General features: G+C 39.5%; 1 protein-coding gene and 1 non-coding gene across 2 annotated transcripts in view; one reads left to right on the top strand and one right to left on the bottom strand.

The window, feature by feature from the left end:
• The window catches only part of Adamts20 (ADAM metallopeptidase with thrombospondin type 1 motif 20), a 117,146-nt gene that overhangs the window by 69,057 nt on the left and 21,418 nt on the right, over positions 1 to 26,671 (bottom strand). Inside the window, exons 4-10 of the mRNA XM_028752163.1 lie at positions 19,384 to 19,622; positions 11,299 to 11,382; positions 10,516 to 10,640; positions 9,207 to 9,247; positions 3,933 to 4,038; positions 2,217 to 2,363; positions 1,017 to 1,158 (exon numbers count right to left, since the gene is read on the bottom strand). Of these exons, the coding sequence (XP_028607996.1) occupies positions 1,017 to 1,158; positions 2,217 to 2,363; positions 3,933 to 4,038; positions 9,207 to 9,247; positions 10,516 to 10,640; positions 11,299 to 11,382; positions 19,384 to 19,622 (884 nt within the window). The remainder of the gene's footprint in view (positions 1 to 1,016; positions 1,159 to 2,216; positions 2,364 to 3,932; positions 4,039 to 9,206; positions 9,248 to 10,515; positions 10,641 to 11,298; positions 11,383 to 19,383; positions 19,623 to 26,671) is intronic.
• Positions 15,632 to 15,738, top strand: LOC114608221. The gene has a single exon (XR_003709319.1). It is a non-coding gene; the product is annotated as a U6 spliceosomal RNA (small nuclear RNA).

Genomic DNA, 26,671 nt, shown 5'->3' with positions numbered 1-26,671 from the left:
CAGATTTTGGATTTTCAGACTGGAGGCTTTAAACATGTATACATTTATTTAAGTAAATTAAGTCTATATTCCTGGGCCCAGAGGTCCTCAGACTCCATTAAGGTAGAAGTTGACTGGCAAGTTCATGCAGAGAAGTGAAGAAAGTGTAAGGTCCGTTCTGCTTGGGAACGTGAGGCGTCCACACAGCACAGCACCGATGTGATTTGTAAATCACACTCTGACTTCACACCCGCATCAGAGAGAATTGTGATGGTAGACCTGATACAAGAGTTATCGTACCTGATGAGTTTATGCCATGGGAAGTGAAAGTGGGTGACCTAGGAAAGATTCCCCAAAATAAATCATGAAGAATATTTTGATTAAAACCAAACATCTAATTCCTTTGCTTTTACACCTGTGTAACAGACATGTAAGGTTGGAAAGAGGGCTCAGGGTTCCAAGCAATTACTGATCTTTTGGTGGAATTGAGTTCAGTTCTCAGCACCCACACCAGGCAGCCCATAACCTCCTGTAACTCCAGCTCCAGGGCCTCCAACACCCTCGTCTGATCTCCGGGGGCATTGTGCTCACATACACATAACCGCACAGACGTACACCCAAACACATAAGTAAAAATAAAACACACCTTTAAAAAGGCATGCAACCTATTATATTTGTGAGGCCCTTAAAATGACTCAATACCAAAAACAAACAAATGGAAAAAAAAACATTTTAACCTCTTCTGCCCCAAATAAGTATTTCAGCATTTTTAAATTTTATATCATATTGCTATGCTGTGGCTACACCTTCCAAGTAGGAATACTTTACAGTAATCTGTGAGAGTATGCAATATTTATTTGGAAGTACTTAGCATAGTACCAAACACATCATTAGTTTTGATTTTTCATTGTTTTAGGCCCTTTCTAGGAAACACCACCTAATCTTTCTTCCATTCAAGAATAAATGTATATTTTGAAGTACATCTTTGCTATGACTTCCAGGTAGTTTTTCAAACAGAAAGGTAGAGTCTCTCCTACCAAGTAGGGACACACTTGTGATCCAGGACCAAACATGAGCTCACACTGTTTGTTCCCATCGTACACAGAGCCCGGGAGCTGTGGAGACAGGTCATATATTCTTCCATTGGGCTTGTCGAGAAGACATTCTCCATGGCCAGTGCTGGACGGAAGATAGAAAACAGGACAGCGTGAGTACACTTGCCCACACGGTAGCATCTCCACCAGGTTTCTGTTGTCCATTACTCTCAAAGGACAATATTTGCACCTTCTCATTATCTAAAAAAACAATCTCTAGTCACATCAGTAAAGCAAACATTCTGGTACGCAATGATGATATTAGTTTTGCAGAGAAGTTTTCACTGTGCCTGTTTGCACCAGATCCCCACTAGCAGTTGAAACGTCGTGGGCATGGCCTGTGTTTATTTGCCTTGGAACCCCACTCCCACATGGAAGCGGCAGAGCCATGAGGGGCAGGGCTAGGAACGGAGCTCAGTGGCACAGCATCTACGCAACACGTGTAGGAACCTGGAGTCCGTCCCCAGCGCTGCACACAAGAACTGGTGAATGACAAGTTACCACGATATAATTAACATCACACTTTCAGGACCCTTTAGCCTCAAATTTCTCATCCAAACTGTCAAAGTATAAAAATAAAGGTGTATTATGTTTCTTGTTCTGAACAGCAACAACAGAACAGGCATTTCAAAATCGTGGATACTTCACTTTAAGAGGCTTTAAGACCGTGTTCTGATTGCCAGGAAGTCACTCCACAAACAGTATTCAGCACACACACACAAAAAAATGTTCACCTTAAAAAAAGCAACACATATCTATATGACTGAACTATAACACAAAAACTGTCAAGTGAAATATTATATATAAATCCTTGTTTTTAAAGATTCTTTATGCATTCATTTAGTGTGTGGGGGTGCACTTGCCCCTGCACACATATTGGGGTCAGAGGACAATTTGGCAGGATTCTGGTCTCTCCTTACACCATATGGGTTCCAGGTACTGAACTACAGTCATCAGGCAAATGACTTTACCCTCTGGGCCATCTTGTTGACCCATATCTTTTCATTTTTAGACATTTATCTATATGCTAATAATGAAAAACTAATCCTCTACTGAACCACTCTAGAGGAACACGAAGCTGTGAAGTCTGATGATTTAGAAAGTGGTCACTTAGCGACTAACGTAGCAGAAACCCAGACTCACTCTAGAAACTCCGTGATGTGCTTCTGACTGCAGGCTGACCAGGTCCACGGACTCGTGTGGTAATTTAGAGTTGGAGCCATTACGTGATACTGATGTTTAACCGCAGCTTCCTTACACTTAAAACTGTCATCGTGTGGGACATTAAACCTGCAAACGAAAGTAAACACTTAAGACTACCAAAAGTGAATACAACATTAATTACTAACAGTCCGCTTGTGTTTCTACAGCTGTACAATATACGCACAGACAAATCGAGTTATATCGGGTTTTATACTTTGGGTCTTTACACAAGAGGACATTCTATGTTTAGAGTCATGGTTTCTGTTAAGCATTAGATTATGCCTTTGATCAGTCTCATACCTTTCTTGTTTGTCATCAAAATCTAAACAATAAAAAAATATTTGGGATTTGCCCCATCTACTCAGGATATGAGCATAATATTCACAAAAACATGTCTGAATATTGCAAACCGGACATCTAGGAGATGGGTGTACATGTTAGGTAAGGTGCCACCACACTGAATTCTAGACTATTGACTGGTTCTTCAGTATGCAACTTGGTATCATTCTACATATTGACTACATATCAGCTGAAGCTCTGGGCTTCAGGTCCATCATAAGTAAGGATCAACAGATCAGAATAATAAAAGCGTGCCCAAGGTCACGCATATTCACAATGGGAGCAGTGATTAAAGAGCTATCAGGGCAGCAGCAGACTGTGTGCCTGGCCTCACAGACTCACATGTGGATGGAAATCACCTTCACTATTCACCTATACTTGAGAAAACCTGAGGTTCCTCAGGGAGAAGTCCTATCCAGTGAACACAACACCCTTTGCACAGTGTACAGGTCAGCAGGTTTAAGGACCAGCAAAAGTGTATCTGAGGTACCACTGCAACATTCCAGCAATCTGAAGGTCTCCCCCGCCCTGCCTCATCCCTCTGTCCCCCTTTAACTGCTGGTGACCATGAGCTAAACAACGAAAGGGAACTGAGGCCGTACCTTCGAAATAAGTTATCCCATCTCAAATTACTGTCCACAGACATTCTAACGTCATGACCAGGAAAGAAAATGTGGTCGAATGAAGAACCGTCTCTGGCCTCGATTCCTTACTAGCCACAAACAAGGAACTTAGTGACCTACCCTGAGGCTACATTCAGAATTATTTATCAGAAAATGAGTTCGTAAGACTTTGAAACATTTCATAGCAGCTCTGAGCAAATCATGGGAGATCATGGCTCTCATTCTTAGAGCTCAGAACCCCAGTAAGGTTTTCAAGAAGCAGGAATAAGAGAACCCTAAATAGTTGTGGACGACCTCCAAAATGAATTCTTTGATGAATAAGAAACCCCATGGACCTAAGCAAAAAGAGCAAGATGCGAGCTGGTCTTTCCAGTGTTGTTGGGGACACATTGCAGACCTTCCCACACAATGCACTGGACAGTACCTGTCCATGTATAGGGTAACAAAGAATAAAGGGTAACGGACCTTGTCACATAACCCAGTACATTAAGTGAGATAGAAGAATATTCAAGTTCTACTTCTTGGAACTGCTGGTCTGTGCAGCCTGTATGACCTAACATGGATCATAAAGGACCAAAGTAGCCTTTCAAGGATGAAGGGTAAAAATCGCACTGTAATATGTGATGTAGGATGTGTTCATGGCCGAATGTCTGCAAGTGGAAGGCACACCCCTCGGGTGAGGGAAGGTACTTACACGTGCCCAAGCTCATGGGCGATGGTGAAGGCGGCACTCAACCCATTCTCTTCGCTAATGGAGCAGCTCCGTGAAGGATCACACAGGGTGCCCAGCTCCGCTAAGCCTAAAGAAATTACACACACGTACTTCATCAAAAGTGGGAAGTGGCAAGAAAATGGCCGAGTGAAACTAAATGTAAACCACTCACTCACCGGTGGTGGAATTACAACTTGAAAATAAACGCAGAATTGTCTATTAATGGTGAACAAATATTTAAAGCTGAAAGGTAAATGAGCAGACTAAATGGGTTGCGTTGAAATGTTTTCTTAAGCTTTTGGATTCTCTCATACGAGAAAACAATTTAAAAAAAAAACCACCAACAACAATAGAATGAACAAATACCCTACTGCAAACACAGTGGAAGGGAGAACAGAGCTATCTAGTGTGGCTAATACAAAGGACAAAGAGTTCCAGTTGGTAGACCAAGAGACAAAAGAAGTTGCCGTGACTTACCTTTAACTTTAAAGTTTGGAGTATACAGATATTTAAATACCACATATTCATACAAGTAAAGGGTAAGTGCCTGAGAGGATGTTTGCTATTTAATATGCCAGCTAAGACACGGCGTGGCTGGGACAGAGGAGCTACTGCAAGCACTCGGTAATCCCCAACTACCTGGGTAGCGGGAGGTGGTTTATACAACAGAATCTTCTCTCACCCATACAAAGAATGATACGCAAACAAGCATGCCATAGCCAGATAAAAGTAGTGGAACCTAGCTGGATGTCAACAATAACAAGGAAGAAGATGATGATGATAATTTATTATGACATTCCTGACTCCATCAGTATCACTGGAGATTTAGATTTGGGGGGTTTCAATGTACAATACTGCAATTTCTGCTAATTCCACTCTTTAACATTAACTAGGAAATGTATCCATTCGCCTGTGAGGATTCTTTTCACAAGAGCTGGCACATGTTTGCACCATCACCTTCTCACTGTAGACTGAAGAATTAGACCTGAACAGATATAGTCACAGTGATGCCTTCTTCTAGGCATCCTTTTATTCATAAAAGTTAAAAATCTGAAAATCATCCTTTCATGGAGGTAGATTTCCAAACAGTCATAAAGTTTTATTGTCCATCTAAAGAAATGAAAATTAAATTCACAAATCTACGGCTGGGAAAGTATTGAGAACAAACTCGATAGCCAGCAGAGGAAAGACTTCCTTCTCCTCTTTGTGAATATCTTGTCAATAGGCCTTGCTTGGGTAACATCTTCTCCAGAACAGCTTTTCTTACAATGAAGAGCGATAGAGTATCCTTAAGCTTCTAAAAGCTATGCTCCCACATGTATTTTTGTAATCAACTCCCACTTTAGAATGCATTTCTCCCTTATCAAAACAGGAGAACAGTGAAGACACTTCCTACAGCTGTCCTTCGGTCCCAGACTTCATTGGCAGTGTCAAGCTGCCAAGAGCTTAGTTCCAACAGGTTTATCTTCAGAGCTGAGCTGAGATTTGGAATACAATAGTGACTCCAACATGATACATCTCTACAGTTCATCTTTAAAAGTAAATATTGTAAAATTTTACTCATAAGACAGACTTGTGAAAATATATGTTTCATATGACTAGAAAATGGGTTACAAGTTTGTCCTACAAGGCCACAAATGCATATCAACAAAATCTGAAGTCAACGGTTAGCACTGTGGTACCAAGCAGCTGGCAGGTACTTTGTCGTGTCCAGATTTACTCAAGCTGATTTTGAGATGTCTCAAAGTTACCTAAGACAGAAGGCAGCAAGGGCCTCAATTTTATCAAGGTCCCTTGTGTTAGAATAAAAAACACAAACTGAAGCATTGGCTCAGCAGTTAAGAGCACTGGCTGCTCTTCCAAATGACTGTGGTTCAGTTTGCAGCACCTCTATGGTGGCTTACAATCATCTGTAACTCCAGCTCCAGGGAATCCAATACCCTCTTTAGACCTATGGGTACCAGGCACATATGTAGTTCACAGCCATACATGCAGGCAAAACACAGGGACACATAAAATTTATACACAGACACACACATACACACATCATGTTAAATTACACACATGGGGCATGCTTAGTGGTTTAGAGCACCTGCTGATCTTGCAGAGGACATGTTTTTGATTCTATTACCACATGACAGTTCACAGCTATCTGTAACTTCAGTTTTAGGAGATCTGAAGCCTTCCTCTGATCTTCACTGACACAAAGAATGTATGTGGCACACATACATATATGCAGGCAAAATATGCATGCACATAACATAAAAATAAATCTAAAATTACTCTACAGCTGAAGTATAATTTTAAACAACAAAAGTTGTAAGGTAAAGTCATGATATAAACATGGAAAAAATAAATGTCACAACAGATACTCAACAAGATCTATATTAAAATGGAAATGTGCAAATCATTGAAAAAATTATTTGCTATCAATAACCTACACCAAAAATATTTTACAGGTTGTAACTCAAGGTGGGGAATATAAAAAAGAAAGTGACATCATAAACAAATTTTGGAGGTAGGGAGATGCATCCCCAGACATAAGTGCTTGCTATCCAAGCATCAAGACCTGAGTTCAAATCCCCAGCAGGCATCTTAAAAAGTTTAAAACTTTCACAAAAAGAAAAAGCCTTTGAGGTCATGTGCCCTTGTAACTGAGTACTGTGAGGGTCAGAGACAGGAGGATTATGGGGACTTGCTGGCTGCCAGCTTAGCTCCAGGTCAATGGTAGATACTGTTTCAACTATAATGTGGAGAGTGTTGAAGGAGAAAACCCACCTAATACGTGAGGTGAATGCAATGGCAGAAATGAAGTAATGAACAGGACTATGTAGGACCAGTTGAATGAAGTAAAATTGATCTTTGCATCATTTGCTTAGGAGAGAGTGTTAGAGAAAGTTAGCTAACCCTCCTGGTTGCCCATTGCTGAATTGGAAGGAAAGACGTATCTAGTAACTACTCAACAAGGGAAAGTTGGGACATCTAATGTGCATACAGATATGACATAAATATGTAAATTTGAAGAAAATGCATTTACATGTGTGTACATAAACACATAAATACTTCAAGTGGAACTTTCTCATCCGAACTGAAAATGTTCCCCAAGAGCCATAAACAATCCAATAAAAAACCAACACCAGGCATGAGAAGCCTCCTTTTGAGCTGTTATTCAGGGTTGCTCAGACCTCCAAAACATTATAGGCTATTGCTATCGCCCTTGGTTGTCTCTCAGAAGTAGAAAGTAAATCTAGCTGAAGATACGCTCTCCAAACTCAGGATCCTGAGGACCCATGTTGGACCTGACCTGAAAGCCTTCTACCTAAAGAGTAGCTTTCCAGGTACCAGTAGGTGCCATATAAGCTTCCAAGGCAAAGAAGCAACCAATTGTCCTACCCATGGTAGGACTAAATCAACATAATTCTCAACATACTCTATAGATATTCGTTCTTTTACCCCGATAGTCTAAGTCTCACCCCTTTTCAAAGAAACCTCTCTTTGCAGTAGTCAGGGACCATAGCATAAAATCAAACTGACCAAAACACAGACAACAAAAGACCATGTGGTTCCCAGTCCCACTAACACATGAGCAACACAATTCCTGCATCTAAGGCTCCAGAATCATCAAAGAAGAAGTGTCAGGAAGAGTCTAAAGGCTAGAGAAATAGGAAACTTGCTGCAAGACTGTACCTGCTAGAAAAGTCAAAAAGTCTCATAAGCATGCATGGCTGCCAAAGACCTGAATGACCACTGAACATCGAAATTTAGAGAAGGAAAACTCACAGGGCCTCAACCCTAGACAGTGTACTACAAGCAAGGAGGAATTCTGAGAGTAGAAGATATACTCTTACTCAGGAAAGAACACTCAGATTTCCTACCAGGTGTTCAGCCCTGAGATCACATGATCACATACAGACCTGTAACATTATACAGAATGAGCTCTCCCTCTCCCTCTCCCTCTCCCTCTCTCTCTTCCTCACTCTCTTCCTAACTACAATCAAAGAAAGAGAGGCTGGAGCAGAAAGCACAATGTTACTTGCAGTTACTTCAGTTCTGTAGAAAAGGAAACACCAATAGTTGGTAGCTATGGAAAAATATGGTCGAACATCTTAGCAATCATCAAAATGAGAATACATTTTAGATTGACAAAGACTGAGAAGTCTGCAATAACCTCTATCAAGAAGGAGCAAACCAAAATGGGTGTTTACATATCCCATGGCTAACTAAACCAGTGGACCAGGGTACTTCAAGTTTCAAGAGTTTTTCAAAATGAAAAATATTTACATAGATTGCAACCAAAGTCCAATCTTTAAGAATAGTCTTTAGGGCTGGAGAGATGGCTCAGTGGTTAAGAGCACTGACTGCACTTCCAGAGGTCCTGAGTTCAAATCCCAGCAACCACATGGTGGCTCACAACCATCTGTAATGAGATCTGATGCCCTCTTCTGGTGTGCCTGAAGACAGCTACAGTGTATTCATATATAATAAATAAATAAATCTTTAAAAAAAAAAAAAAAAAAAAAAAAAAAAAAAAGAATAGTCTTTAAGATCTGAAACTTTTAAAATGTAACACGGGCCATTAATAGCTAGCATTTCAGATTAGGGATGCCCAAGATGTGTGAGCACAGGTATTGGCCCAGCAATTCAATGAGAGAAAATTAATTAGTGTGACTTGACTAACAGGCCATCAGTATATAAATGTGTACAAACTGTTATGCAGAAGTGAAAGGGCATAATCACAGCTACAAGGGGTTTTTTTTTAAGCAAAAGAAAGCACTATTGTGTTTAGAAAGCTTATATAGGTAATGTTACTACTTTCAGAAATTGGAAGAAATAGACAAGGCTAAAACTGGGGGCGGGGGCAGGTTACCTCATCAGGAAAGGCAGAGACATGCTATGAGGACTGAACACAGGCCTGCTATAGGATCAGCTAAGTCAGGGTTGTCAGACCTGGTGGCAGGCTCACAGCACTACACTATAACCTTTAAGTTGCCATATGGGTTACTGTATATTATCTCATACATACAGAAACACATTAAATATCATGCTTTGCATAGCACTTGATAGTTAGTAACAACCTAATCCTAGTTCTTGTTATTCTACAAAATCCAGAGGGAGAATCAGAGAAGCAAGAAACACTTATTTACCAAGACAACACATCAAAATTATTAAAATGACAAAAAGGGAATCTCTAAATGTATTTTTTTTATAATTCACTAAATAGTCAATGAGATAAGCTTCACTGATGAAAAAACTCACCTAATGTGTCACATTTCTCTTTAGCTCCACAAATGTCTTCCCTTAAAAGAAAAGATTGTATGGTGAGACATTTTTGGAAAGCATGGTTGCAGTAAGTCAACACACAAATAAAGCTTTAACTCTACTGAGACCTTCACCAATCAGCTCCCAACCCACAATGCTCGTGGCACGCTCAAAGCCTTTCAAGTTATTGGTGCCTCACTCGTGTGCCTGCCTCGGTGGGCAACAGATGCTCTGCGAGTTCATACAGTGAGGATGAATCTGCTCTCTCAGCCTCAGTTTACCCTCTTCTAATACCACCAGTATTTGTGTGAAACTCAGGAGCTCTCAGATGTCAGCATTTCTTTTTGCCTCTGCATCCTTGAGTCCAGTTGTATATCTGGACAGTGCCCCCACTCCACTCCACCTGCCGCATCTCTCTTCTGGGTCTCTTCTCTCTGTTCTTCCTCCTTCCTAGCTTAAATCCTTCACTGTGATCCTCTGCACCTGATATCAGCAACAATGCAGGCCTGAACCATAGGCTATGATGGCATGTAGAAATTAAGACAACCCCTACCTTCTTTTAAAACAGACTTCTATTTCACGGTTCTGAAAAGCTCACCTTCCCTTGAGATTGACCCCAAAGTGAAGGATTTCATCAGTAGGCCATTCAACCGAACAGCAAATACCATACCTCCCTGTGTTTTAAGTGTTGTTCAAACAGATGTGAATTAGCACTGAATGATGCCTCTAAGAAGATAGAAATGGCTTGTTGACAATGGAACTTGTTCCTAGCATGAGAAGCCTGATAATTATGGAATGCCCTAAAAACCAAAACCAGGGACAGACACACAGGTGATAAAAGATGGTAGATAGATACACAGAAACAAGAAATGAGTAAAATTGGCCCTCTGCTCTACATGTATGTCAGTTTCCATGTATTCCTTCTAATGCTCCCATTCTGTCTCTAACATGACCAAAGACTGCATTTTATTTAGACTACAGCAACGCATCCAGACACTGATGGTTTCTTGAGGAATTTCCCACAATTCCAGTCTGAAAGAAGAGTCAATGCTTTCATTCTGATAGCTCTCGGAGCTTCCATGTTTCAGTGACATAGAGTCAATGTAACCAAAATGTATCAGTTTTTATGCAAAACAAGAGTAGAAAAATCTGCTCTGAAAGAAGAGTTACTGCTGTCATTCTGACAGCTCTCAGCACCTCCGTGTTTCAGCAGCATAGAGTCAATGTAACCAAAATGTATCATCAGTTCTCATGCAAAACAAGAGTAGAAAGTCGTTCTGCAGCAAGATGGTTTCCAAAGCCATACCTCGTGATGAGGACAGCAGTGTCATGGTGGGAAGGGTGAGCATCATCCAGAACATTCTGACTCTGTTGCCATAAGCAAAAGTTGCGTAATGTGCTGGCTGCGTTAAAACTGATCACTGGTCCTTCCTGTGGAAGTAATGAACAACTCAATGAAATAGCAAACATTTCCCCTCAGGTCGGTTAGAATTCACAGGTTATTAAACTCCATTTTTACAGGTGCCTAAACAGTAGCATCGGCTTTGCTCTTAGTTTTAGTTAGATGCATTTTAGCATTGTGATAAAAAACTAATCTGACATAAGGATCAAATAGTCAGGATCAAAAATCCCACTGTAAAAATTAGTATATTTTAAATCCTTCAACATTATGATTATGAGAGTGAGTGGATGTTTTCATTTTGAATTTTTAAACTGTTGATTGATGTGTGTTCTTTCTTATGCATATATATATATATGTATATATATATATATGTATATATATATATATATACATATATATATATATATGTATAATTTTATTTCCACCACATAGTCTTTTTGAGACAGGATCTAACTGTGTAGCACTGGGCACAGGGGATGTCCTATAGACCAGGGTAGCCTTGAATTCACAGAGCTCTACCTGCCTCTGCGTTCCAAGTGCAAGCAGGAAATCACCACACCCAGTTCAAATTACATCTTTAAAGTATGTTTTAAAAGACCCCATTTCTAGTAAGACCACTGTAATCAACAGCTAGTCTGGCCAAAAGCCAACCATAACCTACAGCCTTCACTGTGTCCTGCTTCTTACCTGCTCACTGTGAATTACAACTAACTTCACAATCACTATATTTATAAGGTTCCCGATGCTCGAATCCTTGTAGATTGCGGCAACCTGCAAATAGACATCAAAAGATGAGTTGCCTAAAAAAAAGATGAAGTTGCTTCTCTGCAGCAAAGTAGAAACAACCCAGAGTATCCATTCTCCAGTGTGGCTACACACTAGAGTCTCTTAGAGAAGCTTTATCAAAGCCTGGTTCTCATCCCATCCCTTGTGTCCCATCTGGTATGATTAATTTACATCAGACTCTCTGGGGTCAAAAGACATACCAGCATCCTTGAAAATTCACAGGGATTAAATAATCTTCATATAAAGTTTGGTTTGAGAACTAGCTACCTATACCAGTCCATGGTTCAACACAGTCAGTCTATAGGGAATCTGCACTTTCATCAAAATCACCAAGTATGTAAGTGCATTCAAGTACAGAAATTACTGCCATAGATGATAGAGCAAAAAGCTTCTCCACCTTTTTCAAGATCAGAATCAATTTATTTATAATCACAACATCCTACTCCAATAAGTGACCTATTCTATCTGTCGTTTTACTTAATATTTTCTCCAGAAGTCTTATCTATCTCCAGTTGTGAACAGGTCTATGGTTCATTTAGCACTGGTGCCCCACTCTGGGGTGCAGGAGATTTATCTACAGTCACATGCGTAGCCAGAGACGAGGTCCACATCACAAGCTGACCCTCGGGTCTTCAAGACTGGAGAACTTAAGTTTGTGAGGCTCTGCCTGACCCCAGTCTGTGATTTGTGGCTAAGGTATAATAATAATATATTAAATATATGAAATATAAATATATTATTATAAACAATATATGTATTTCTCCACCCTAACTTCACAGCTTCTTCTTATACACTCAGAGAGGCTAGGACTACACAAATGCTTAACACAGCCAGTGCCTCTGCTTCTCTGCCTCTCTCTGCCTCTCTCTCTCTCTCTCTGCCTCTCTGCCTCTCTGCCTCTCTGCCTCTCTGCTTCTCTCTGCCTCTCTGCCTCTCTCTGTCTCTCTCTCTATCTCTCTCTGTCTCTCTCTATCTCTCTGCTTCTCTCTGCCTCTCTGCCTCTCTCTATCTCTCTCTGCCTCTCTGCTTCTCTGCCTCTCTGTCTCTCTGCCTATCTGCCTCTCTCTGCCTCTCTGCCTCTCTGCCTCTCTGCCTCTCTCTGCCTCTGCCTCTGTCCCTTTAATTAACTCAGGCCACTTGTACAACAGAAACCATTTATAATGTCTATACCAACTGCACAATGGGTCACTTTCCAAGCCACAGAAGTTCACTGTCTCAGGTATTGCTATATCATTTGTTCATTTAATTTAAAATGTTCCATATCTATTATTTGCTTCTTTTAGATAGACAGAGAAGAGAAGAAAAATACAGTCCCTAACCTTTTAGAGCAGAGTTTGAACATCTCTACAGGCCCCTCCATTGGCCAAAGCTACTACAACACAATGTATAATAGACCTCCAACAAATGCCTCCCAGAGCAGAGGGCCTTCACAAAATGGAAGCGAAGCTAATTCTGCAGTTAGGCCAGAATGAACATACACGCTCTAGTACTTCTCCTGGTGTTTTAGGTGGACAGCCACAACTATTTGCAAGCTTGTCAGCTCTACCTGCAGTGATGGCCCTGGCTCTGGTGCTCACAATGACAAGAGCAATAATAGCCACGGTGTAGATCGTAGTAGGTTAATACAAAGATGGTTAGATGGTTGGCAGTTTCAACCAGTGATACCGGACTGCAACAATGCTCACCTTAAAAAATGGTGTGCTTCATTAGTTAAGAATTTGGGCTGGAAGATGGCTCAGTTGGATAAAGTGCTCACCTGAATTTGGATTCCTAGCACTCAGGTAAACCCAGGAGTATGGCACATGTCTGGAACTGTAGTACCATGGGGGAAGTGTGAGCAGGGCTGTGCAGATCCTTAGAGCTTGTGGCCAGCTACCCCAGACAATTACCAAGTTCCAGGTTGAAAGAAATAATAAAAAATAATGTGATACTAAAGGACTCAGCAAGTCGTATTTATAAATGTATACGTGTGTGTGTGTATGTGTGTGCGTACATGTGGTGTGTGGGTGTGTGTGTGTGTAAAACAACAATAATTAAGGAATAAAAAGGCAAGAATTTGAGAGAGCATGGGGGAAAATGGGAGGAGCTGGAGAGATAGGGAGGGAAATAATGTAAATGCTATACTCTTATGAAATTCTCAAGAAATATATAGAGAAGTAAGAAATAATTTTAAATAATAGAATAATCCTCTCCTTAACTGTCAGTTCTTCAATGAGCTAAAGTACACCTTAAATTCCCCCTTTCTAATGTTTAAAATTTTAAATAATTTTAAAATTATAAATGTAAAAAAAATTTAAAAAGGTTTTAAAAACAGATTTTAAACCTTTAAGATAAACACGGCTTTATATCAAAAACAACGTGGAGATCGACAGAGGGAGATAACTTACACTGACGTTGGTCTCCATATGCTTACACGCACATGCACATGCAGAAACACACCCATACACGTGTGCACACACAGCTACACACACTATTGACATGCATGACACAGATACAAAAAATGAAAACGAAATGAATGCTATGGGGTGGGAATGCGGTTCAGCAGCAGGAACTGGGTTTGACCACAAATAGATGCAGACAAGGACGAGGAGGAAGAGCAGGAGTGAAGCCCGCCATCATGTTTGCATTTCCAACTGTACCCGCAGCCATGAGTTGACTCTTGCTCTTTGTAAGTGGCGTGCTCATACAGGACATGTGTGCCTCTCAGTGCACTCAGACGGGTAACGGCCTGACACTGAGTGGCTCTAGGCAATAATGTCGAGTTGCACTCAAGCAATGAGTAGCCAGAACGACCGTGGAGTATTCAAGAGAAGTTTATAACAAGGATGTCCATCACAGGTCCTCATGTCAAGAGCCTGGCGTTTTACAATGGAGTCTCTTATGGTAATTCCTTAATTAAATAATGAGTAATAAATTAGCAACAGAAGGTATCTATTGAAAGATTATGCATAAATTTAAGTTTAGATGAAGTAGCTCATTCAACGTTCACATGTCTTGTGAGATAAGGAGCGTTTGAATGTTCGTTCATAGATTAGGAAGCTGAAGCGGCAAACTCGTGGGCGTACGGAGGCTGAGGAGCTGGCACCCAGAGTCGACTCTGCGTGGGTGTCTGATTGTTGAGACCGAGCCTTCCACACAATCAATATTATTGGTTGTGCAACACCATCGTTCTGCCTCACGTTCTTCCCAATTCAGACTGGCTAACAAACTATTTCCCAGCTCTCCAGCTCCTTCCCTGCCCCAGTGACGTCCTTTGGGTCATGTGACCTAGCCTTGAAGCAGTTCTGTGAATACATCTCTTGAATACATCCAGGAACCTGAGTGTTAGATGCAGCTCTGTTAGTACTTGCTGTTCAACTATGGGTTTATCCAGACTTGTCTCAATATTTACAAACAAGCTGAGAATCCACCAAGCTGAAGCCATCTGTCACAATGCCCTTGTGTATTGGATTAGCATTAGTCAAGCGACGTAAAGAGAGGGTTGTGGAGGATGAATAAAATCACACAGTTTGAGAAATGTTGAGTTTAAAAAGTGTTTTCATTGAGTCTTGAAAAGCTGATGTACACATAATTCTTGAGAAAGAAGCGTTATCTGCAGCATGTCACATCACTTTTTTGACACAATCATCTCTTCTCCCGTAGGAGGTCATGTTACAGTAGATACTTCAACTTAAAAGAGTACAAGTTTTTGAGATCATAGATACACTTCCACTTACAATCACAGCAAAGGCAATAGAACATCTTGTAAATTATTTCACCAAGTATTTGAAAGACTCTACAATGAAAACTCCAACTTTCTGAAGCGGTTGGAAACATTTTAGAAAATGGAAAGGATTTTTCAAGTTCCTGAGCCAGTAAAATTAATATCGTGAATACGACCATCCTACAAAAGCAATTTACAGATTTAGTGCAATTCCACTCAATGTACATATGATATTCTTGGCAGAAATAGGGAGAAATTCTAAAGTTCATACAGAACCAGAAAAGACTTAAGATAGACAAAGCAATCTTGAACAGAAAGAATACTAGAGGGATTGATATTCCAGACTGCAAGTCATATTATAGAGTTATATTAATAAAAACAATATGGCACTGACCAGAGATGAAACGTGCAGAACAATGGAATAAATCAGTCTACCTAAAATGAGTAGCAATAACTACAGCCATCTGGTTATCTCACAAAGAAAGAAAAATACTCTGGAGATAAGACAGCATCTTTAATAAATGGGCCATGGTGCTCTCTTCAGCATCACATATACTAAAACTGGAATAATACAGAGAAGATTAGCATGGTCCCTGCACAGGGATGACACGCAAATTCGTGAAGCATTCTATATTTAAAAAAAAAAAAAACAACAACAAATAGGCCACAGAAAACTTGATCCCACATGCAGGGGAATGAAATTAGACCCGTATCAATCACTCTGCACAGAATTGGATTCAAGAAGATCAAAGAAAGCTGAAATTTGAAACACTAAAAACTGCTAGAAGAAAACATAAGGTGTATCCTACATGATATAAGTGGAAGAAAGGACATCCCGGACGGGACCCCAGTCATCGATCTACAATAGAGGGAGCTCATCAACTCAAACGCTTCCATACAGCTAAGGAAACAATCAGCCATGACAAAGAAGCCCACAGAATGGGAGAGAATCTTTGTCAGCCATACATGTGACAGAAGATTAATATACAGAATATACAAAGAACCCTCCCCAAAAATAAATGATCTAGGGATTTATACAGAACTATTAATAGAAGAAAGAAAATGGCTACAGAGTATCTTAAAAAGTGTTTATCATCCTTATCCATTGGATAGAAATTATAATAGCTTTCATATTTTGTAAAAGAATCCTCTCTTTACACAAATGCACACCATCACAGAAAACCACAACTGGACACAATGCTCCAGAGATCAGCAGATGGTGGGTAGCCCAGCCCTGATGGGTACATCTGCACCTCAGCTCTTACATCTCCTATTCAGAGAGAATAGCAGAAGGGTGGGAAGACTGCAAGAGCCAAGCTACTAAGAAGTCTGCGGTCAGTCAGCTCTCCCAGAAATGGCTGTATAAGCAAGCCAGAAAGATAGCAACATCAGTGGACATGTTAAGGTGAAAGTAGGATTCTTTAGGGGGGGCACCCTTAGAGTAAGAATAGCAGGCAGTTATTGATTACTGGAAGAAAGAGTTGGCATCACCCAGGTATGAGCTCGTTATTGGCTCCATGTGTCCAGTGCAGAATGGTCAACCTTATATTCATATATGCACAAATAACACAAATCGACTGGGCAGGTGCACGCACATAAATATGAATACAAATGCATTCATATTAAATTTTAAAATATTATATATGTATATGTAAAAATCAAAGAAAATGAGGCTACACACTGGAGAGTGAGAATATAGAGAGGGTTGAAAAGACAGTAGCTGACAGGGGTTGGAAGGAGGGATAGGAAGGGAAAGTGACGTAAATCTGTCTCAAGTAAAAAACATTTAAAAATTTAAAAAAAATAGGGAAAGCTACATATGACTCACTAGTTCCCACTTCAGGTGGAGACATCTGTAGATACTGAGTGGAGACAGCTTTTGTCTGACATCTCTAGAGCTATTTTGGAAAAAAGACTTCCATGAGATAAACCACATTGACTGGATCTGACAACCTCTGAGGTGGGGCCAACTGTCCTACCACAGAGAGGATTTAAGTTTTCAAAGGAAAAAAAATGTGAGATGTTAAATGCTAAACTAAGAAAGCTTCAGGTTAAATCCAGAGCCCATCTCCCTTTTCTCAAGTTTATTTTTTCCATTTGCAATGTTGTTTACAACCTTTTAAACTAACAACAATGGGTGGATGGGACACCAAAATGTGCCAGCTTTCCTAAGTCTTCACACAACGATCAAAGATGGTGTCTATTTGTTCAGAAGTCTTTTGAAACTTGGCCTCTAAGGGAAAAAGCACAAACATGTCTGTCTAACCCTCCTCTACACAATTCTTCTCCATTCATAACTCAAATGGTGCTCCTTCCCAGCCCTGACACATCCACCATGCTGAGATGAAACCTTAATACAGAACAGCCAACAGCGTTACACAGAGCCCAGCTCCAGCTGAAATCTGCACTCCTCCTAGGGAAAACCCAGGAAGTGCTGTGTCCACTCGTTGCCTTGTTGTTTCCAGAAATATCGATCACAAGAATATTTCCATGATGTAAAACCGTCTGCCTTGCTCTCAGGAAACTTGAAAAGGTCCAAACTCATTTTAATTATCTTTTGAGAAAACTATAATACAAATTGATTTTTATATACAATAAAGATGTCAAAACTTTCATTGAGTGTGGAAATAGTGCCAAAAATGACTCTTCTAATTCCTAATGCATTGCTTTGCTTCCTCTACTCAGGATTTCCAAAGCTCTGCCATAGATATAATCTATCTTCAACTCACACTTCTAACGCTACGGCTATTATAAAATATGGTGTTTTCCTTCCCTGTCTCCCTCGAGACAATTTTCTTAATAAATGTAATTTTCTAATCACTAAGTTTATCCAGTGTTCCACAGAATTGATTCAATGTTGTACCTGTTAACTGGCATCATCCGCACCGTAATTCTCCTTAGAACACCTGTGGGCCACACCCATATACAGATAAATACACGGCTAAATAATTATTTTGGTTTCAGAAATTATAAAATGTCATCAGTATCGACATATATACCACTATTCATCATCTGGGTCGTTTGTTTAAAACACAGTTCAAATACGTGAGTGTATCTGTGATAGTTTCAGAAATTACTTTTGGATCGTCAGTTTTTATCATAATCTTCTATGTCCAGAAAAATTATTACTTCCATTTTAACTACTTGCTTATTGTTTTAGTAAATTTTCTGAGTGCCTACATTGTATGGGGTATAGCTTGATTTAATTGCAAGGACTTTAGACAACTTCCATAAATAAGAAAAATGAGAAGATCTTAGGATCTCAAAACACAGTAACTTGTACTGGGGAATTCCATCTAAGGAACCTGGCAAGAAGTGTCACAAGAAGTGTCTTGGCCAAGTCTTCTCAACAGCACAGGTCTCAATTCCATCCATGTGAGCAGAGGTACTTCTGGCTGTTAAGTACATCCCTAATAACTCTGAATCTGCATAAGTGAATGACTGTGTTTTGTCAACTAAACTTGTTCAACTGGAGTCTAGATGAGGTGAGTTTTGTCAATACTCCTGAGTAACAGGTCTGAATTCAGGGACGCTCTAGAGAAGGTGAGATGCTGTAAGTACATGCATGTGTACTCATGCACACAGAGTGTTAACATGTTTCTTCATGGTGTTAGCCTTGAGGGTCCCAGAACCACTACACAGCAGAGAATCTAACCCTAAACCAAAGACTTACAGCCTGTATCTCCTAAGGCAGCTCTATTAATATTGTGTCTAAAATTTAAAAGATGGAGTGCCAAACTTCTGATCAAGGGAACTTAATAGTAGTCAGAGACACACACTCTACCCTGCTTGAGAACAGACGGAGGTTTACATTCAGATTCGAAGATAAACGCCACAAGGATCTTCTCTGTCACTAGAGGGCAGAAGCCATTCACATGAGGAACACAGCAAGCTGTCTCTGTGAGTGCTGGGGAGATGTTCAAGTGTAAAAGTTGCCAGAGTAACAGATGAAATTCTGGTTTGAATGGAAACACAACTTGCTTATGTCTAGAGCTTGGAAAAACATTTTTAAGTTGTACATGAAAAACATTAACTGGTGCTTCATTTTAGATGACGTGAGAGTCCTAGTAAGGTGGGACTGAAGAGATGGTTCAGAGGTTGAGAATAGTTGCTGCTCTTATAAGGGACACACTCAGTACCCATGGAGCAGCTCACAACCACTGCAGAGGAGCTCCCTCTTCTTGCTGCTAAGGGTACCCACACATGTACAGCAAACACATATACGTGCACACAAAATAATAGAAATAAGATACATCTTTAAGAAGAACTGTTATGGTACTTACAATTGACATCAGTGTCAGCACATAGTGCTGCAAATTCTGCCCATGATGGTGAACCATCTTAGCATCGGCTGTAACCATAACTTCCACGTATCTTGGGTATGATAAAAAACGCTTATTCCTGGAATGTAACGGGCTCTGTTCACCTGCCGACCTGAACACCGCTTCCTCCTTTATATTAAAGTCTCCGGTCGTGTTCCTGGAGTTCTGAGAGGGCAGATCAGTTTTCTCCATTTGGTTTTCTGAGAAGAAGGATAAAACAGCAAAGTCGTTAAACCGGAAGCGATTCATAGGTCACACGAAACGCAGCAGCCACACACTGAACACTTAGACCGTCTGTCATCACCGTGAGCTTTGCTCTTCATAGCCAGTGGTTTACATCGCTCAGATTTTTCAGAGCTAAATGAACAACACTGGCTCTTAGCTTTGTTTTTGACAGCTCTGATTATTTGGAAATATTTGTTTACCAAGAAGTATCAAGCAATTCCTGTTTACCACAGGAAGCCAACTAGGTTCTTAAGTGGCTGCCAGTATTTAGTATCATTGTACGGCCGTCTCAATCTGCCTGGTATTGTTTCATAGAATATAGATTAGAACAAACTTTCACTGTACAATACATAAAAGCGGCGGCACTAACAACACTCCTTAGTAGAATCATGTCTCAAGAGGCAGCAATGAAACCATCAACTGTTGCTATAAAATTTATGACAGTGACCATATAACATGCCTGGTGACTTGCACTGTTTGCTTATGTAGAAGATTATTTGATACCATGATCATAGGAACTACTGTTAAGTACTATATAAAGAAACTGTATTTAGATAGTTGATAACTTGTGCATATGCAAATGTTCGTGAACAGCGTAGCTGTGTGTGCTATTTCTCCCTTCCTTCCCTCTCTTTTCTTTTCTACTCTCATCTTCTGTTAATTTTCCTGAAAGTGCTAGGTTGTTGTATTTTCAACAGAAAAGCAAACAAAAGAGTGAGGTAAAAAGAAATAATAATGCCTTAGTCATTTATAAACCAAATAATCAACAATCAGGATATTGTTGCACTATAGTTACATGTGTGTGTACGTGGATGTGTGAGTGTGTGTCTGTGCAGGTGTGTGTATGTATATGTGTGTGTCTGTGTGAGTGTGTGTGTATATGTGTGTGTGTGTGTATATGTGTGTGTGTAATGATTCACTCCATTTGAATATAAATGAAGTCACTTGGGGATAGTAGAGAATCAAAGCCTTTAAGCACTTTCCATTATCTTTAACATCTGTCTTTTGTATGACTGTGTGATTAGTTATGAACACTGCTCCCTGTTTTCTTCCCCCTGGGATCCCTCATCCACCAGTGATCACTGAACACCTGCTGGACTGGAGAAGATCCCAGATAACCTGATCATATAACGCTCTGGCTATCGGGAAAGGCTGAAGGTTTGTGTTTCAACATATTCACTTGTTTCCAGGTTATTGGAAACAAACTTTTGCTGAGCATTTATACATATCAAGAACGTTTGGGAAGTGAGGTGCATATATCACCTCATAAAGCTTACATACCAAGGAAGGAGACAGAAGCACAAAGGTCAAGACAAAATTTTAGGTTCTTTAAGGGTTTCAATAATATTTAACCAAGTGACAAATTAGTTTATTCCCCCTAGCGGGCTGGCTAACATTTGGAAGTTAGTAATGCCAAGCACTGATGTAACTTCACTGAAAAGCCATCAGGCAAGTTACATGTGCACCCATCCCATGGACTGCAATTCCATAACTCAGCAGCCTCCTCTGAATCTCAAGAGGCCATCACAGCAGATACAGAGACAAGGAAAATAGATTAAAGATCCCAGAAATGCACCCTCTCTTATACTGTCAAGCAATCCTCAGTAAGGCAGTCAAGACCACTCAGACTGCAAAGTAGACTAAAACCCAAATGCAGAAACTGAGGAATTCTTAGAAGGAAACATGTGGAAAGTTTTCATGATGTCAGATTTGCGATGAGTCCTTGAATATGAAACCAGACGTCAAGAAGAAAGATAAAGTTGGAGGATTAGGACTACGTCACATAGCAGCCTTGAAAAGAAGCAATGAAGCTCTGCTCCTTATCTCACAAGAGAGGAGGTCCAACAGCCACACACTCGTAAATGAAGAGGTGCTGCCATTTTCTGGGCATCATCAACATGATCACTGAGAAGTAGCCATGACCTGGTCCAGAGTGAGTGTTGTTAAGTACTCCAGGTTGCCGTGTGCTGATGGGATGGTAAAGAAAACTGTAAGAAGAACACAGCTTACCAACAGACACTATATTATCCATGTGTACCTCAGTTTACTTGTATGCGATTTGAAATAGTCCAAAGAAAAGATACAATGATGGAAAAATAACAGAACAATGTACTAAAATCTACAGACTCATATTTCACTGATACACGGAGGACAGTGAGTCTTGCCAGTTCAATGAGGGAAGGACATGAGAAAAGTTAAGCATAGCATGCTTTTATGTTGGTAAAAATTAAAATTAAGCATATTATTTTAAAAGATTCAGGGGTGCGGCAATGCTGTCTTCAAAAAAAAAAGTCAAGGAGATTAGAAACTGGGAACTAAAATAATCTCTGCTTCGGATGCTGACAGGAAGTGAACAAAATGAGGGAGAAGGAAGTGCAGTTATTGTCAAGTCTTTGTGGTACACTGGCTCAAACACTCATGAATATGCAGACCAGAATTAACAAGTCCAAAGTTAAGTACACCAAAGTAATTTCCACTCTATCAATCTGATAACTGGCATGACTATCACGTTCTATTGTCCTGGTAATACTTGCTAAGGAAGTAAGATAATAAAATTAAACACCCAGTATGACCGTTAAGGAGATAGTTTTATAACTTTTTAAAATTTAAGTTAACACATAAAAAAGTTCTATCATTAAAAATCCCAAGAGGCTCAATTTGAAACTCTATAAAGTGCCCTTCCTAAACAAAGAAATAGGTAAAACATAGACGTGAAGTAGTCAAAAAAAAGAATGAACTGAGATTTGGCATGGAAGTAAAAGTAAGAACTTCAGAGGCATTTAAACTTTTAACCCCATTATTTGAAAATTCTTTTACCAAAATATACAGATACATATAATGGGCCAAATTTATATAGAAATATATAGCTCAATATTAACAGTATGGCATAGGAAACAGATATTAACATTTCAGCATCCTTAAATGATTGCAAGTTTATGTTGTTATTAAATTTTAAGAAATAAAATAATACCTACTAATATGAAATCTATTAATATTTCACAGGCTAAAAGCTACATTCCATTGCCTTTTCTTAGTATTTTCCTCAAGCATTGCAACTAATGATGGATGATAAAGTGACCTCTGTAAATACCTTCCATAAATAGCCATCCATCAAAGCACATTTGCTACCCAGCATAGTGACACATGTCTGAAATACCAGCACTTGGGTGACAGAGCAGAAATATCAGGAGTTCAAGGCTATCCCCGGTTGCATACCAAATTTGATTCCAGCCTGGGCTACATGAGACTCGGTCTCAAAATACCAGGCCACGTTAGCTAATTCCATTACATCATTTCTTTGAAATGCTTCCCATTTTATTTCTGCTTCATCAAGTCAAGACTAAAACTGATTCTTACCCTTCATTCATAGTAAGTGTATCACAGCATGCAACTAATTTAGATGAACCCCAACGACAAGGTCACCAGTATCTTGCTAGAATATAAAAATCTTTAAAATTTATGCCAGTGATGATGGCCCACAGAATAATATTATAACCCAAAGATAATATTTAAATTAATAGCTACAAAGTGTACATTGCTCAAAATTTTCATCATTATACAATAAGATGACTAGATCGCCATATTTCTACTTGAATATCTAACTGCTGCCTCATGTTCATGATTTTCTCCCCCAGTTTTCAGCCTCTGGTGTCTATAGATGTCAGCAATAGCTTCCTATGTCCCAGAACTGAGTTACCCCAGCACACAACCACTGGAATGTGTGCCCTCCCCTCACCCTAGGTTCTAGACACCTCTTCTTTATCATTTCTCCTTCAAACGCTTCTTGCATTACTCTTGTCTTCAACTGAATACTATTTTATTCCTTGATTGAAATTAAAATACAATCACCCCTTTTTGAAAAACAGTTATGCCTCTGAATTCATTTAGGTATTCTGCATCTTAGAATTCTTCGAATGAAATCTACGAAATTAGATTTTTTTTTAAAAAGCCTCCTAAACAGTCTAGCCATTTCAATTCCCTGTCCCCCCCCCCATTCATCTTTAAGTCCACTTCTGAATAAACTCTCTCTCCACCCTCATGCAAGATGAAATCCTCACTGGGAGATTCCCCACTGGATAAATTGTAAGTTCTTCTCAACAGCTTACCACTATGCTCCATCATCTCACCAAGCTGTGAATTCCCTAGTGAGTGAGAACAAGGTCCCACAATGTGTTCTCCTAAGTTCAGTAAACACTCATGGAGAATATTGAAAAGGTGAAGATGAAGAAAAGATAGTAGAGGAGAGAGACGAAACACATAGCAGGCAGAAGACAGGGATAATTTGAGGAACAAGACAGAAGAGCTTTGTGGGCTGCAACATCAGCATAAGGAACATCCTAATGAGGCCTAGAACGAGATGTGATCAAATCAAGTATGTTATCACATTTTCTCATGGTTTAAGCTGTATTCCGGTTCTATTATATGTCTTATGTCTCCATGCCACTGAACTAATACTATGAATAATAACTACAAAAGTTTACTGTGTTGATTATTTATCAAGGGATAGTTCAAGCCCCATATGTTTACCTCCTCAGTATTAACAAGGACTCTCTATGAAACAGCCACTATGGTTAGAACCACTTTATTAATGAAGGAAATTAGGAAGAGAATGGTTAAGTGTGGTGGTCATGGTAACATAGAGAATAAAATAGAACCCTGGGGCATCATTTTTAAATCAAAGGTGTTGAATAGCATAGAACCACAAAAACCTATCAGTCTCTAAGCCTTCTCATCATCACACATCTCAAGAACACACTTTAAGAGCTTTGAATTATAGTTCGTGCATTTTCAAATGCTTAGTTTTGAAGAATGATACAAATTAATACATGGAAGCTCATCTACTAGTAAACGTACAGAAGATTTGCCTCTGTGAGATAAAAGGAGAGTCACATCATCCGCCTTCCCTGCAGTCTTGGGTCAGTTACTATTACTGGACAATTTTTAAAACACACAGACATGTGACAGGGGTTGAGAGAAATTTTCATAGCCAGCAACTGAATAGCATTGCAGAGAACTGAACTCAGATTTCCTCAAAATAGGCTTCCAAACTGAATATAACATCGCATGACTCTGCTCATACCTATAATGTGGCAACACACCGAATGAGGAGAATTTAGCAACAACGTCACCATGAAAAATACTACTTTGTGGAGACTAAAAGTAAGAACTATCTACTCATTCCTATGAAAATAGGGGTCTTGTCTTTCTCACACTAGACAGACATAGAGCTGAGCTAAGACATAGATACTAAGTTTGGTCGTTTAGGAGGAGAAAGACTTAAAACTAATCAACTACTGCTACTGTATCCAGTGGCGTTACAAGAGTATCCTTAAGTACTCTTTCTCTGATTAAAAAAAAATTCCCTTGTGTCCACAGTTAACTTCCTAAGTGATACTAAGACATTTCATTATTGATGTCGAATTTCATCAAGAACTACTCAGTGGGATCTAGAGGAAAGACTTGGTAGTTAAGAGCATCACGTGCTCTTATTTTCTCAGTTCACAAATGCATTTTCTCATAAATCATATATATATATATATATATATATATATATATATATATATATATATATTCACAAGTCTTCCAAGTCATCCTCTCTAATACCTCTTGAGTGACTCTAGCTGAAAAATGACTGTATGCAACAGAACGTAGGGTGTATAGAGCATGTGCCCATTCATAGCCCATGCCCTACAAGGCACCAGTTCATTGAGTTCCATCAACAAGCTCTCATCGGCATGGCTCTTCTCCTATGTAATAGGAATTAGAAACCAAACCCATTCATGAATGTAGACAAACACAGTCTGAGAAAATATTACCCAACAGCCTGTTGAGTAAACAAAGTGGGGGCTTAGGCTTCCCATCACCCTCTGCTTTGTGAAGGGTCTTTCTGTGTGCCCTGGTATCTGTACTCCTGATAAAAGCCTTTCTTTACTGGGAAATAAATAAAAAGATAAAATGAAAGAAAAAGGGAGAAAGGGAGGTTGGGGGAAGAAAAGAGACTAAATCAAGAGGAAATGAAACCCAATGGCCTTGTGCCAACCGATGATAGGAGAAAACATCTGTCCACCATGGGCCACATGGAAATAGTTTTTGATGAAATTCAACATCTATTCATAACGGAAATTGTTAGTAAACTAAGTACCTGGCATAGTAACTTAAATAAGCTATGAATTAAGGAGGAAATCTTTAGTCAGTAAAGGGTACCTAAGATAAACTTACACCAGACAATGTATGTATCAGCAAAGGTTGAAATCATTCCTTTTTTATGACTGGTAATGAGACAAGGATTTTCACTAAAATTGTTCCTGTGGATTAATCTAGCAATTTCAGCTAATGAAATAAGCTGAGAAAATAAAAGACTAAGAGATTAGAATGTAATATATAGAACTGCTTGGTTATTTATAAGCCTACAATAATAAATTAATTAAATGTTGCAAACTTGCTGTATATAAAGGCCAATAAGATATCTGCACTGTTGTATAAAAGGAATGAATGCAAACACAATTATTAAATTATCTTGTTTGCAATAGTACAAATGTTACTGTAAATAATCTATTCATTTAATACTCAGAAAAAAAGTAACAAAAATATACAATATTATAACAAGAAAAATGAACAAAATATTTCAAAAAATAAGGAATAAATATGTAACAGAACTTACTGATAGGCAAGTAGATACAGCATATCATCACTTCACTGGGCCTGAGAAGATGGCTCAATGGTTAAGTGTGTATACTTCTCTTAGAGAGAACCCAAGTTCAGTTCCCAGCACCCACGTCTGGAGGCTTACAACCACCTGTAACTCCAGCTCCAAGGGATCTGACTTCATCTTCAAGACTCCATGGGCATCTGTACTCATGTGTACACACACAAACACACACATACACACACACATGCACACAGACAAACACACACATACACACACATATACACATACAAACACATACATACACACACAAACACACACACAGACACACAGACACACACACAAGCATACACATACACACACAAACACACACACACA

Source organism: Grammomys surdaster, unplaced genomic scaffold (genome assembly GCF_004785775.1).
Source record: "Grammomys surdaster isolate TR1022 unplaced genomic scaffold, NIH_TR_1.0 125878, whole genome shotgun sequence".
Lineage (NCBI taxonomy): Eukaryota > Metazoa > Chordata > Mammalia > Rodentia > Muridae > Grammomys > Grammomys surdaster.
This window is presented reverse-complemented; position numbering and strand designations above follow the sequence as displayed.